Genomic DNA, 15,130 nt, shown 5'->3' with positions numbered 1-15,130 from the left:
ATAATGCTGCTCTGTGGCTAGGCGGTATAGTCTCCATTTGGAGGACGGATGAAATTGCCGTAATAATAGTTACACCCAGACAGTAGCGTACGTACACTACTATATGTAAATGGAAAATGCCTCCTAAAAGAGGAACCGAATGCGTTGTGAAGCGTAATAACAAAATTTAATTGTATTTCTTCAACTGAAAAACATACTTTGCAGGGAAGAACACACGTCGGAGTATGATTATAATATTTTTACCAAAAATTTAACGATAAAAGTTTATGTTTTACATATTAGGTATACATATAAAATCTGTTTCGGTCGTGATGAACGCCCCCGATTCAACTGACTGTGTATGTATCTATGTATCTATGTATCTATGTATCTATGTATTGTATAATATGTACATACACGAAATAGTCTCTTCGATTGATGTCGATACAGGTCGCCCAGTGTACTCTGTATCGAGCTATTATTTGCAATAATAATGTCTCGCGAAAAGACCGGTTCATATCTCGTGTAACTGGATTAACTTGGACAAATTGAGTTCCTGATTGGCTTGGTCGTTCGATCAAAGTCATCTCTTCTGTACGAGCACCGCATAGTACGTGTGTGGCGATCAACACGAATGTACGATGAATTTTGCATGCATTTCCAATGCGATTAGCGTGCTCACACGTAAGTTGATAGATTTTTCAAAATCTATCAAACGATGTTAGCAATCAAAAAAAAGAAGAATCAAAAGAATTTAGTGTGAAACGGATAAATGATTCTCGTTCCATTTATTTAGAATTAGAAAAAGAATAGAAAGAACAAACACCGTTGGCACTTCGTTAATAGCCCGATATCTACCAGGCTCGGTTGGTTGATTCAAAACGACAACGAGTCGCAGGAAATTAATTGCAAAGAAAACTAGAACGGTGGTTGATTGTTTGCCATGAAGGGTTGTGGCAACCCTTGTCGTCGCAATTACAAACTTTTCAAAGGGGAAAGAGCGCGCGTGTGAGCCGAGCCAAGCAGAGCTGAGCTGAGCTGAGCTGAGCTGAGCTGAACCGAGCTGAGTCGAGTCGGTTGCCTTTCATTAGAATTTATTATTCTCCCGCTAACTAAGTAGCGTAAACGCGCGACGTTTAATTTATATATTTCGCCAAAGTTACGAGTAACGGGTGTACGGTCCGTGCGCCGCGCTCTTCTATCTGGCTTCTAACAATCTTCGTGGCGGCAAAGTGAAAAATTAACGGGCACAAGATATCCGTCCCTCGTCGGTGTACGATAACGGAATGCCGGCGATAATTGCGGAAAGGCGATGATAAAAAGAAAATAACAAACGACCGGATGTTCCGGCTAAAGGTTGTCTGGAAAACGCGGTCATAAATAAAAACCTCCCAGCCAGCGTAGCGGCTCGATTTTACAGGCAAAAATAAGAGAAATTGAGCGGCACTTTCTTCTTATTATTTTTTACATAGATAACTTGCTTCTTTTCTACCTTCCCGGAAGATTCTACCCTCTGCTGACGGAGAATACTCGAATCGTAAATTAAAATTTTCTTTTCCCTTTTTCTTTTTTTTTGAAAAGTGAAATATTTCAAATTTTCGTGGGAAATATCTGATTGTTAATTTTTTAATCATTCAAAAATCACGCGATAAATTCAACAGAAATTCTAACTTAACATTCAGAGTGCAGGCTCAACTTGCCGGAATTAAACCGATTTCATTAAATCTGACGTTTGACAGAATTTCCCCGAGACTTGAAGGGCTGAATTTCCATAAATTAATAGCCGTGTTCTAGCTCTGATGGCCAGTGAAACGTTATTCCGACCATTTGTTCGCCGCTGGAAATTTATTGCCACAAACGCATCCACCACTTAAAAGCGTAAAATCGAGAATTCCCAGTGCCGAAAACATGTTTCCTCAACCGAGCATCCTCCTCGTCGTATCGTCTAAGTACTACGTATGTTTGCATTGTACACTGCAAACGAACTGTGAACACTTGCTCTTTCTTCATTCTCATCGTGCACCATCTCGCCGTCTTTTCAACCAGTCTCGTCTAGTCGTCCCCTCGGTCCTTATCGATTTCGCTTTTCCACCACGGAAGCGAGAACTCGAGATTTTACTGCACGGCCGTCGCTTTTGGATTCGTTGCTTCAACTTCTCCAAGTGATTCTTTTGCAAAGATTGATAAAAAAACAGGTGATATCGAAGTGAACAACTTGCTGGTCCGAATGAAAATCGTAATTCAGATTTCAGGAATATGTATGTGCTTTGCAAGTATCTATATACTTGAAATGCAATTAAATTATTCCAATAAAAGCGTTAGATTCAAGTTGACCGGCACTCCGTCTTATTAAATGAAGTATACAAGTAATTAATGACATAAATAACTGTCTAATAAGGAATTAATTACTGTTGAGTAATACCTACGCAGAAACTTTGATGCCTGATTAGCTTGAGAACTCTCGAAATAAGCCAACTTTTTCATTTATTTATCTCTTAATCTAGTTAAGAAATTATTGTTAATTTTTATTGAAAATTTTTCCAACCCCCCTTTATATTTTCTTGAATAAAGTTACTTCCTACGGAGTGAAATTTTATTCGCAAACGAGTTAGTAAGCAAGGAACTACTCGGTCGTTTCAACCTCTGTAAACTATTCTCATTTCCTGTCTTAAAACCCAACCGAACAGCGAATCTGTTCAACTTTTTTGGATAGAGTTCTACCTCCTTGAAGGATGTAGATATAGCTTGTCTAGTATGGTTTTGATAGGTGGGCTAGAAAAGGAGGAGTGAAGCCTGATACACGTTGAAAGTTCATTGCCGTGAAAGTTACGGCCGCCAGTTTCGGTATACACCCGCGTAATATATTCCAGGTGACCATAAATTTCCAATTAAGCGGTAAATGAATATGAACTGCCCTCTACGTTTTTATCGCCATCGCGCCGCGCCCGCCACCGCGCCGTTCTTGTTTTGACTCTCTTTATTAACCCTTTCGTTACAGAGTAAATTGTGATCGATCCCTCAAACTTGATAAGTAAATAAAGATTATTTGAAATTATCTTTATCATCTTTCGATTTATTCTATTTCTCAGACATTCCCTTTGGTTGAATCTGCTCCTTCGAATAGCTATGTATTTTAATCAACGTTCAAGATAAATTGGATCAGCTTGCATTTAAATTAATGTTTGCAACTTTATCAATTGTTATTTTACCTTAAAATGTTTCGACAGTTTTAGCCATGAAAAAAGAAGAAGAAGAAGAAAAAAAAAAACATTAAAACTAAGCTTATTTTTGATAACAGTAGAGTTGCATCGAATAATTTGTAAAAAGTAGTCACTTGATAAAAAAGCTTCAATTAAGACTGAAACTTGATTATACAATAGAAGGGTTAATTAAGATAGTACGAACGGAATCAATGATACAGATAGTACCGTACGATAATGGTCCATAACATTTAGAAGCACTTCGTTGATTGCATTTAAAGAATTAATCACCGCCAATCAAAGTGGTCTCGTAAATCTTTCAACCGTCGCGCGTCGCGTCGTGTTTCCAAGGAGAATCTATCGATTATTAGGGAAACGAAGTGAACAGGTCTGCTTGGAGTCAAAGTCAAACAGTATGTATGTGCGTGTACCTACTTAATTGAGGTTAATTATTTAATTGATGGTACTTATTCAGTTATTGTAAACTTGATGCAGCAAGAAAATTTGTGTTTCGGCGAAGAAGGCTTGTTCGATTTGTTATTACAAGTTTAACAAAGAATTAAAATCATTTGTGTTTGCATTGTGTTGAAAGACAATAAATACTTGAAGAAAGAAAAGTTGGAAAACGGAAGCTAAACATTTCAACAAGCAGCCAGCAGGCAAGTAGTTGAAATTAAAATGAAAATTAATGAATTTCTAACGGTAAGGCAAAGTAAAAGGAAAAAAGATGAAACGAGTGTATTTCTGTTGGATAAAAATGACGAACAGTCCAAACAGTGGCAGCGAAGGGGAGGCAAAAGGCGAAGCGAAAGAAACTTTTTCACGAGCCAGAGGAATCACGAGTTCTTGAAAACGGCCAAGGAGCTTTCGAGCACGGATGCATAATGTGCCTGAGATTCGGCGAGCCGTGAAATGCTAAGAAGTAATTATCCTGTTACCAGCAGCTGTTACATCCTCCTCCTTCGAGACGAAGAAATTTGTTTCCGCCTCGACCCGTGCCCTTCCTTTTTATTCCTTCTTCCACAGATTTCTCCCTTATTTCCTTCGCCAACGGCAAATTATTCTTCTTCGAAAACAATTATCACGTGTATCAAAAAGCCGTAGATTTTTTTTCTCGGCCAATTCAACGAAACCAAAATTATTTCAATATACTGCAAGCTATGGAAGTTGAAGTTTATTAAACCTCGCTCCCATGGAACGATAGGTTTCGCATGAAAATTGGTTTCGTAACCTCAACTTGATCAGTGTGTAATTTACGTGGCAACAGCTAATTCCCGATCAGTGATTATTGATTAGCGAGCCTGGACGTGGCACAAAAGATTGGATTCAGTTAAAAAGAATGTTTAGAGGAGAGTGCCCGACTTTTTCGGATAACAGCGTTAATCTCATTTGCGTCTACGTAATTACTAAGAAGCAGTTGCCACCGCTTTACTTTAGCTAGATTTCGACGTTCAAACCATGAGTGCCATTACGAGATTACACTTTCTTGATCATCAAAGATGATCATTATCTTTTCATGGCGAAACTGAAATTGTTCGACAGCCTACGTTACAGCCGAGTGTACTAAACTGAAAGTTCAACAAGTTGATAAAGTTGAACGGTAAAAAGAAAAAGATAATTTTCAATAAGACAGTGAACACGTTACTCGACCATCTGGCATTTAAGCTCCGATTCGAAAGGGGATGCAGCAGGGCAGTCCGTTTTCTCAAGGACCGATTAACGGACGGATGACAAGTTTACCTTCAACCCTTCGTCAACCCTTAAAGGCAAGCATTCGAGCAAACTCCAAGAGTGGGGAGGGCGAACAAGATGATGAGAGGTGGCGGTTGCCGGAGCGTAAAATATGAAGAAGTAATCACCCTGGTAGCAGCTGGCAGGACTTACTTCGAAACGAAGCGAAGGTTAGAAACGACGTTTCCAGGAGATCTCCCTCCCTGTGACGTGGAACACCGGAAGGGAGGGGTTGTCGCGGTGGTTGCGAGAAGGGGTGGCTGAAAATCGTCGTCTACGGGTCGTGGAAGTGGAGGACAGTAAATTCAGTGAAGCATAGATTGCAGCCGAGGGTTTCAGCTCGGGGTCGAGCTTAATTTCGCGGCCACCTGGAAATCCTTTGGTACCATGCCAACTCATTGCCGGATTCATTCATAACGAAAGAGACGTACAGCTCTCAAAGGTATCGTGCACCCTGCTTCTGCCTTCACCACTTCGACCACCCTCTACCTCTCTCTCTCTCTCTATGGCGTCTTTGTCTCTCCGGTAATTATAAATGGACGATTTCGGTTTGGCTAGACGATTAAGTAGTCTAGCCGAGACGTTCCTACGGTTTCTCTATTGGCTTACACTTTTAACGATGTTCTCCTTTTCTTTTAATTCGATACAGAGATGCTTTGCATCGAAAAATGTTCGGAAAATGTTAAAAATATCATCGCAGTCACGAATAAATTAGCATCTTCGCGGTTGGTGAACATTAAATCCTTGCACAGCACAAGAACAGAAGAACAGAAGAACAGAAGAACAGAAGAACAGTTCCAAAGCAGAGAATTCTCGACGTCGGAATCCTGACAGAAAACCCCAGGTTCCCGGACTGCCTCGACAACGTAATTAAGACGCGTCGCGTCCTTTCTAACGAGAGATGTCTCGGTAAAGCGATACCCACCCCTGCGGACGAGTATTCCGCTTGGCAGGTCAGCTTGGAAGCGGAAGTTACCTCTTCTGAGCTCCAATTACCACCACACCGACAGCACCGACAGCACCGACTGGCTTTCCTCAAACAGACGCGATCCTGTCATCTTCGCGACACTCGTTTTTCTATTTTTTTCCGACAACTGACGATCGGCCGAATCGGTGAAAAGGAAAAAATGGTAGAAAAATGGTAAAGGGGTATCAGACTCGTAGTTTTCGACCAGTGACTTTGCTCTGTCAGAGATGTGAGCAACGCCATCAAGAATTTCGACATCGGAGCAGTGGAAAGAGGGTTGAAGCGTTATCTCCTTCTCCGGAGTCTTTAAAGAAAATTGCAATTCCTCGTAAGTGACATTCCTTTTTCCCTTTTTCCCTTTTTCCCTTTTTCCCTTTTTCCCTTTGACCTTTTTTCCTGCTCATCCTGGTCGACGTTTCTTTCTCTTTTTCCTTTTTCGACTCTTAGATGATTAAAATTCAACTCCTCTACAACGGTATGCCTTAAAAAAGCTTGCAAGGTAACTGTTTAACACCCTACCGCTCTATCGTTATTGTGTATAGCAGCTATTTCAAGGCAGAATCTCGAATCTTGGTACAATTCCAAGAAATCACTCGTTTCGATGCTAATTTCAGCGACGATCATCATTGTCGCTCTTTATTCGAAGCTTTATCACTGACTGCGCTATATCCAAGGGATTCGCTTGGACCTGGATTCCGTAAATTGAAACCTTGTTTCAGCATTTTCCAACAATTTTTCAACAATCTTCACGAGTCGCGAAGCTTCTCTGGATGAGCTGCCATGCAGTGATTTTAGTACTTAGGTAATTAGAGATTCGCGTTGACAAAAATGTCAATGTACATGTATAATAGAGATTTTTCACTGAAAATCCAATTCATCGTGTAATTATTATTTTATATCTTATCTGAATAACACATCGAATTTCGCTGATTAAAAATAATAAAATATATTAAACGGGAACAAGATCAATGTTGTTTTTGTAATTCCATTATTGATTTGTGCACGAGCGCAACAAGTTTAATTAATAACGGGTAATTGATAAATTCCAGATGAACGCTTTTCCATTTTGAAAATATTACAGTCAGCAGAATCAGAAGTACGTATCTATAAAATTACAATATCAACGATTCCAAAAAGGATAATGTCACATTAATTAGTTTTCATTTACTAGTGTGAAAGGTTTTTATCTTTGTTTTTAGCTTTCGTCGAAATGCGCACTATAATATCGTTAAAACGATGACGAGAGGTTGAAGAAACTGAATCTCGTTTAACTAAAACGCATTATGAAAATGAAACCTGACAGAAATTAGATATTTCCAGCTTTTAATTAGATATTACATATGGTAAAATATATCTTCTAATCAATTTTTTTGTTACTGTATGTATGTAGCTTTATACGTCTTCCGATACGTTTATTTCGTTGAATCATGAATATTTATATTGCTTTATACGCGACAAAGTTTTGTTATCTCCCATGAAATTTTCGAATAACTCGAGTATCGTCGCTTTAACAAGGAACTTTGACTGAACTTTTTTACATCTCTTTCTTGACTTGTGAAATTTGATAACACAGCATACACATAGTTTCTTCAATATTTCTCATGGTAGATGATAACGATAACTCACGACCGCATATATTAGCGCAAACAAACCATAAACGTAGGACGCGTGAAGCCGTGCTCTAAACTCGTATTTGTTGCAAGCCTGAAAAGCAAACGTAGTTTTCAAACGAGAACGACGAGAACGATGCGACGAAGGGACTTGAAAGTTGTCGAGATTTTCAACTCGATTTGCTGCTTTCCTTTGCCGTGCGTGCACACCGCTTTTACTAGAGGCGAAGCCTGTTAACGCAGGCTGTTTCGTTTGCTTAGGTTCGCAAAGGTGCATTGAATTTTGAGCGTTCATATTAGCGACGCTGCTTGATGTTTAACTTTCCTGCACATGTTTACACGCCTTCGTGGGACTTCCAGCTGAATAATAATTCCTTCTTCTTTACTAATCTTGTTTACTAACAAGTAAATTACATCTATTTTTAAATCATCGAAAAATTTCTTCAAAATTATCCCCGTTATTTTGTCCGGTTCTTCCCATCGACCAATGTCACTTCGTAAAAAGGGTGGAAATGATACGAGGGCAGATAAAATACCGCAGTGGTTGAACGAGCCAGCATATTGGAAACCATCCAATAACCCACTTGGCTTGCTGTATCGTTACCGCGATGGTGAACGGAGTGGGAGGATAACGAACATAAAAAGAAAGAGAGAACGATAGAGGGCTAAAGCAAGTGCGAAGATACGCGATATCAAAAGGGATGAAATAAACAAAGAGAGAGAGAGAGAGAGAGACAAGTGTCAGAGAGGTGCGAAATGGGAAATTAGAAAGGGAGAAGCCCAATAGGGTATGGAAAAAAGAAAAAAAAGAAAAAATAGAAAAGACGGGAATAGGAGCGATGAAATTCGTTGGCCTGGATCTCTATCAAATAATTTATTGACTTTCGAGGTATGTAAGTACCTACTACTCGCGGAGTCTCGATCGAACGATATATGTATGTATATGTATGTATAACGCAGGGAATTAATTGTGCATCGAACGATGCCGATATTCAAATTGTACATGCGCATGTACCTAATTACGTTACACGTTATTGAAATTTCGTTACGCGTCGAGCCGAGCGTGTACGAGAGAGGGTGAGAAAGTGTGTGAGAGTGAGAGGAGGCATTTTAAAATTGATGTAATCGAATAAAACGCGCGAGAAACGTCTGCGTGACTTGAATCTCAACACGAATGTGCCATCTGCTCGCGGCAAGTGACGCTGAGTTGTATTAAAAAAATATATTGCCGGATGCTAGGGAGCAAGCCGGAATTTCAGCAAGCCGGAAAATAAAAATCACCTTTTCGGCTTGTCGATGAAATTTCTTTCAACCTTTGTCGAACGGTTGGAACAGAGTCACGAAATCTTTGAAACGTCCCAATGCGAAAACACGCGGAGCAGGAAAGTGGTAACTCAAATTTGAAGTTACAAGTTTGAAACTTGGAGAAGAAGTTGGGAAATTTTTAGAATTCGGAACCTTTCAGTCGTGCCTGTGTAAAAGAGAGCGATTGAAACGATTTCAGCCTATCAATTATGATACCGTATTGAGCCAGTATTATGAGCCAGTAGAATTTCTCATTGGTCGTATCAAACATCAAATATTTTTCTCTTTCTTTTCTCTGCTTAAAGATTATTATTCAAAAATCCTAATAGGTATGTTATAATTTTACGGTAAAACTGTGCCATCTTGGAAATTCTGTATAATGATTGGAACAACGCCTCCGTTGCGCTGTTTAAAGATGTCAAAGTTGAATCGCGAACAGAGGTGAGAGCATCCTCTGCTTCCTATTTCACAGCAGTTTCATCTAACGTTCGCGTTGACCATGCGTTTTATTTTAATGAATTGTTCTCGTTCGTTTAAAAAATTCGATCATCACTCACCCTCTAGCGTTCCAGTGTAAGCGTGCAACGGATCGAACCCGATCTCTCGACCATTCGATCCTTCAAAGACGACGTCCTCGTGGAATAAACTGGTATCTCTTGTGAGTCTCATCTTGAACACCCTGTAACAGAAAGCAGGAAATTCGTTAATAATAGATCTAACTTATACCATAATTAGAAAAATATTATATTTAATGTCGCATCCTGTCAAAGAACGTTCCTTCTGTTTGTTATCTTACAAGCAATTCAGAGAGTGAGAGAAATTTTGCGAACTCTACAACCAAGAGAGCACACTTAACGTAATAACGGGTCTTTTATCCATTCCAGCGAGTATTGAACACGGTTCACGTGCAGCCATGTCCCCGATAGGATCGATAATCCGATCGTAGACAGAGAAGGATGGGATGCGATGTTTTCACCTAATTATCGTCTAAGCCAGCGACAGGGATGATATCGATCGAAACTGGCTCTCCTTTCACGGTTTGCTCGTGTCAGCCTGTTTTCGATCATTCATCGAGGAGAAAGCAGGTGTGCGCGTTTATACCCGTGGATGTCACCCTGATAATGTAACTAATGAGACATTGAAAGCAACGCGTGCAGGATTAATCCGCGCTGATGAAGTGGTTACCGGCTGTCGAACGGTTCGCTCGAGGCACGGCTTCATCTCCTAGTGAAGCCGGGGTAAGATCGATGAAACCTGGTAGGTAATATCGTCATCATCGACGAATCGATCATTTTTCATACCCCTTTTATGTTAGTCATCTTGCACCAACCAGTCGAAAATTAGTCATTCAGAGGATAAAAATTTTCAAACCTGTTATATGTACATATGTATAATATTTGGCTTTTTTGTATCCGTCACACTTTATCCTTTTTAATGTGAATATGTTCCTAGTACCACGTTAACAAGAACACTGCAATGTCATAAGCAAAAGCTAATGCAAGAAAATTAGTAATATTATCATGCGCTACCGGGGGCGTTAATTAAATTATTCTGGTGCGTTAATTACCTCATCGCTATACCAATAATCATTTTACACGATATGACCCGTAAATTACATTTTCGTGTACAATATACCTGTTTTTTGTACGAAAAAGATGTCTGTTGGCGTTCCTAACGATACCTTTTTTAATTTCCATGCAGATGAAACACTGTATCGAGCGACTTAATTAAAAAGGAAAAAAAGGAAAAAAAGGAAAGAAGAGAAACGAAACGAAACGAAACGAAACGAAACGAAACGAAAGTAAGTACATACCCTGTATTAAACAGGATATAATCATAATTATTTTTCAATCCATAAATTCTTATCGGCTATTTACGCTCACAAACACTGTAAATTTAATGACTTTGCAAATTTGCAATACATATAAATGTGTATTATGCGAAAGTAATCATGGAATTGGTAGATCGAAAATTTACATTCAAGGGAAGCCGTGAATTCGAATGGCTGGGATTTAATGAATTTCCATAATGGACCATGCTGCATCGTAAGAAGCTCCAATTCGATGGTAAACCTGTTTAAAACCTCAGCAATCCCGTTAATTTCCTTCTTCTGTTTTTCCTTTCTCCTCTTCCTTTTCGAGAAATAAAACAGTTATCTCAATTCTTTAACAATCAAGTAAACTTTCGAAATAAACGATTATCCAGAAGGAGGAAAAAATTACCTATACAAATGCGAGGATAACGATTTAAGTAGTATAGTATTCAATTGACCGAATTTTCACAAACTCCTGCGCTCGCAGACTGGACAACCCGCATCGAAACTCATTAGCCAACAATTTTAGTCAAAACGAGTTAACTAGTTTGTTCGAGTGTCTTGCCTTTCGAACTAGTCTCATTAAAATAATTTCTGAAAATTACTAATCGAATATCAAAAGCAAAAGCAATCCTTTGATAAAAATCTCTTTCAACTTGCATCATACACCGTAACATGTTTTATACCACATTCAATATGATTGCAATATTTCTAAAGGACAAAACGAAAAAGCAATGTTGCTGGTTCAGTTTGATAAAATTACCTTAGAAATAGGATTTCAAGACAATCATCAGCGTTCATGGGAAAAGAAAAATCAGCTTAATAATATCGTCGTTACAGCGATGTAATAATGTGAAGTAACGAGAAGTAAGGAAGCGGATAATAACGATGCTCTATACTCTATATGTACCTAACAGGCGTAAACGATTCACTGCTGTGCTATGCCGCAACGTACGCTAACCTGTTCAAAAGTTAGTTGACAATAACCGTATACTGTATAAACGTTAATACGACTCTAATAGCAAACTGTTGCTTATTCAGGATAAAAGTCAGGATATTAGGTATTGAAAGCGACGGATAACTCGAAACGAGTTTCAACTTATCCCCAGGATACAAAGCAGGAGGCATAGGGCATAAAGCATAGGATAGAAATGACCGAATCGTTGAATAATAAAGAAATTTCGAATTATAATTGACCTTTAAATAATGCGAATCCAGATAGGTATGTGCTAACTTTTTGGGGGAAAAATTTCGAGTTACCTATATGTATTGTATACATATGAAGGAGATAACTGACAAGCTAATAGGACTATGAGAGAGAGAGGAAATGCTTATTTCGAATCGTTCCGATGCTTGATGGATTAGGTAATAAAGTAGTACAGTCGATGTTTGGCGTACGCATTAGAGCCTTAGAGCGTTGTTCGAAAGGAAAATGGAAACTTACCGCTAAAAGTGTTGAGCGAAAGCACGTTCTGTCACTATCTTATTAAATAGTATATTTAGAACATTGCTAAAAGTTAAACTTTTTTACATTTCAACATATTAGGTATATAGGTAACGTACATATATAGTTTAATATCTTTGGACGGATTTCTTGAAAAATTTCAATTCGACAGCATCTATGCATTGATGTAACTTTGATGTAGCATTTTTTCCTCGAGTGGACGATGGTCGCTTCAAATTTACGTTTTCATTCCACTTTAGGATAAGTTGAGCAACAGGTTCTCCGTAAAAAGGCTAGTCGGAACGAGTTATTGTCGTGTTACGGTTATTACAACGACGCGTATGTTAAAAAAATAGCTGCAACTTTCGGTGCTGAAACGAACGGTATTGTTTTTCGATGAAATTTATTCGTTGCATTTATAAATAATTCGTTAAACTCAACGTTCGATAAGAAGAAAGGCTTAATTCACAAATCCTGAAAAATAATGCGGTTTTTCGAAATTAAATCTAAACTGGTGGCAACTGACAACAATGAGAAATATAAAACATCGATCTATCTTTAGCAAACCGGATATCCACGATTTTGTATTTCACGTAAAACCGCGTGTCTGTGATAAAACTTATCTACCTTTCCGCAAAATGGTAACGCGGTCGTACATATACGTATCAAACTTTTCTCCGTATTTCTCTCTCTCTCTCTCTTCCTCCTTCTGCATTTCGTATATCAATTTCGCAAGTTCTCGAAAGCGTGGCAGACTCGCGAAATGCAAAGAGTCCGGGATTTATGCGTTCGATATGTCGCCTGTCGGTGTACGGTTCGTTTCGTTTCGTTTCGTTTCGTTTCGTTTCGTTTCGTTTCGTTGTTTGGGGGTAGGGGGTCAACAGAGGAGGGATGCTGCCTCATGCCTTATGGCTTATGGGTTATGGCTTCGAGGGAACAAACTTCCCTACGTATGGCTCCCTTAAGATTCGCACGGAAATCTCTATATGTACTTCCAACTTACATAATGCAACGACGAACTTGACAATTTTCTCGACGAGCCTCGTACAATCGTTGCGCTGTGATAATACTGTCGCGCCAACTAAGTACATATCATAATCATAAACGACCCTGCTTTTTTCACATCACGATCTCAACTTGAAAATAATTGTTAATCGTTTGAAAAGCTTGCTGAATTTCGTTTCCTGCAGGGCATCGAGAATTACCACCGAAGAAAGTGTTAATCACCGCATCCGTAGCAAAGTCTTGTAGGTATAGGATGGCAAGCTAGAGAGACAAACGCGTCCGAGAGTATATTAATCAGCTAGGAAACGTCGCTTTCAGGACGTTCAGGACGATAAACTGGCAACGAGGAAGGCAAGAAGTACTCCGTTTACTTCCTGCGTTTTCCCGCTGCTTGCAGTGGCCTGTGTACACGCGAAGGTGTCCCTTTCGTGAGCGTATATTGCCAGGCAAACGAGGATGTCGAGGGTGGAGCGAGCATTACCCTTGCAACTAATCCCATTTCTCAATGGTACACGCATCGCTCACTGCTCCTGACTAATCGTCCTTTCGAGGCGAAGGAAGGCGAACATAGGCCCACCTCTCGTAAATTGTGCAATAACGTGGTAACACGAGGTCCGACGATAATTTTCACGGCAAGATACAACCATCCGTGACCTGAAATTTCCCTAAATATTTCCTTCTTCTTCAACATTCTTCAACGTTCTTTTCAAAGGTAAGAATGTTTTCGCATAATTTAATAACCTAATGGAGATTATAAAGGCACAATTGATTTCGAATTGATTTCCATATACTCTCGGAGGTGTCCCTTGAACGATCGATCGATCGATCGATCGGCACGTCTAAATTTCTACAATCGGACAACGTAATTGGCTTGAGCGCAATAAGTACCGATATTAAGGCTAATTGGAAAGCAGCCGTTACGTCGCTTTATTTGTAACAGTCCTCTCTCTCTCTCTCTCTCGTTCTCTCTCTTTCTTTCTTTCTCGATTATCGCTCAAAATAATTCAATTAAATCATAAGCGATATTCACGATGAAAGAAACGAGAGTTTGAAGGGAACGCTGTTGATTTTAATTACACCCCTTTGGATGGTAGGGTGAATTCGAGAAGCGTGAATCTTTTAAGAGGATCTTGAGAGTGAATCTTGAAAATAATACCAAATGTTCCATCACTGTCGTAATACCATTGTCCTTATCGCTAGATAAGGATCGCTTTTAACTACCCTTTTGCAGAACCGGTTAACCACGAAGAGGTGGTTTCCTTCTTCGAGCTGGATAGTTTTCCTTTGTGTCGTCTGTCAGTAGAAATGACCCTTAATTTTTTAATTACCAGAGTAAAAAAATAATTGTTTTGTACTTATATCAAAATCGCCATTTAATACATAACAATCCTAACACTCGCGAATGATGATATGTACATGTTTTATCATTTCTAGACGTGTCGGAAGATTAGGACAGAGATACGGGGTTAACCAATCCTCGAATTTATCTTCTACTTAGGTTTATCGGTCCAGTAGAAGAATTTCAGTTGTTTTCCCCCGAGTTTGATACTCTGTCTGTCGTAAAGCTGCCCTACCGCCACAGCGTGCCGCATCGCACCGGGTCTCGGGTCTCGGGTCTCCATAACCGAATGAAGCAATAAAAAGCAAGTTTTATCGTTTGTAGTTGGAAAGGTTTCGCGAAACTTTTGCTTTTTCTTCTTTACGTGCGGCAAACGTCGCACAACTTTGATATCTTCAATGGAACAGTATTCGATCAACATATCCTTCCGTTAAAACATCTTTCTGACATGTCGGAAAGGGGGGTTTTTTAGAGTGACGTAATTTCAATCATTCTACTGTTTTGAAATTATGCCGTTTAGATACCTGTAGTGTAGTGTTGGAAAGTGTGTCGATCAATCGATCGATCGATCGATCGATCGATCGACAAAGGAGTAAAGATTTTTCTTCCAGCGAATATTGAGAAATTAAAAACCACCCCAGTCGCAAATTGAAATGATAAATCATAAAAACAGCCAGATATCACACAACAAAAAGTCAATTTCAAGGCAGAAGACGAAGCGGTAAAACCGTTGAGTA

The 15,130-nt window shown here is 39.3% G+C and overlaps 1 protein-coding gene across 2 annotated transcripts in view; it reads right to left on the bottom strand.

Annotated features, from left to right (window-relative positions):
* LOC114876424 (disintegrin and metalloproteinase domain-containing protein 10-like) overlaps positions 1–15,130 on the bottom strand; it is an 83,781-nt gene that overhangs the window by 53,298 nt on the left and 15,353 nt on the right. For both annotated transcript variants that reach the window (XM_029187892.2, XM_029187890.2), the window contains exon 3: positions 9,350–9,471. In XM_029187892.2, the coding sequence (XP_029043725.1) occupies positions 9,350–9,471 (122 nt within the window). The remainder of the gene's footprint in view (positions 1–9,349; positions 9,472–15,130) is intronic.

The sequence above is a fragment of the Osmia bicornis genome, chromosome 8, assembly GCF_907164935.1.
Source record: "Osmia bicornis bicornis chromosome 8, iOsmBic2.1, whole genome shotgun sequence".
Classification (NCBI taxonomy): Eukaryota; Metazoa; Arthropoda; class Insecta; order Hymenoptera; family Megachilidae; genus Osmia; species Osmia bicornis.
This window is presented reverse-complemented; position numbering and strand designations above follow the sequence as displayed.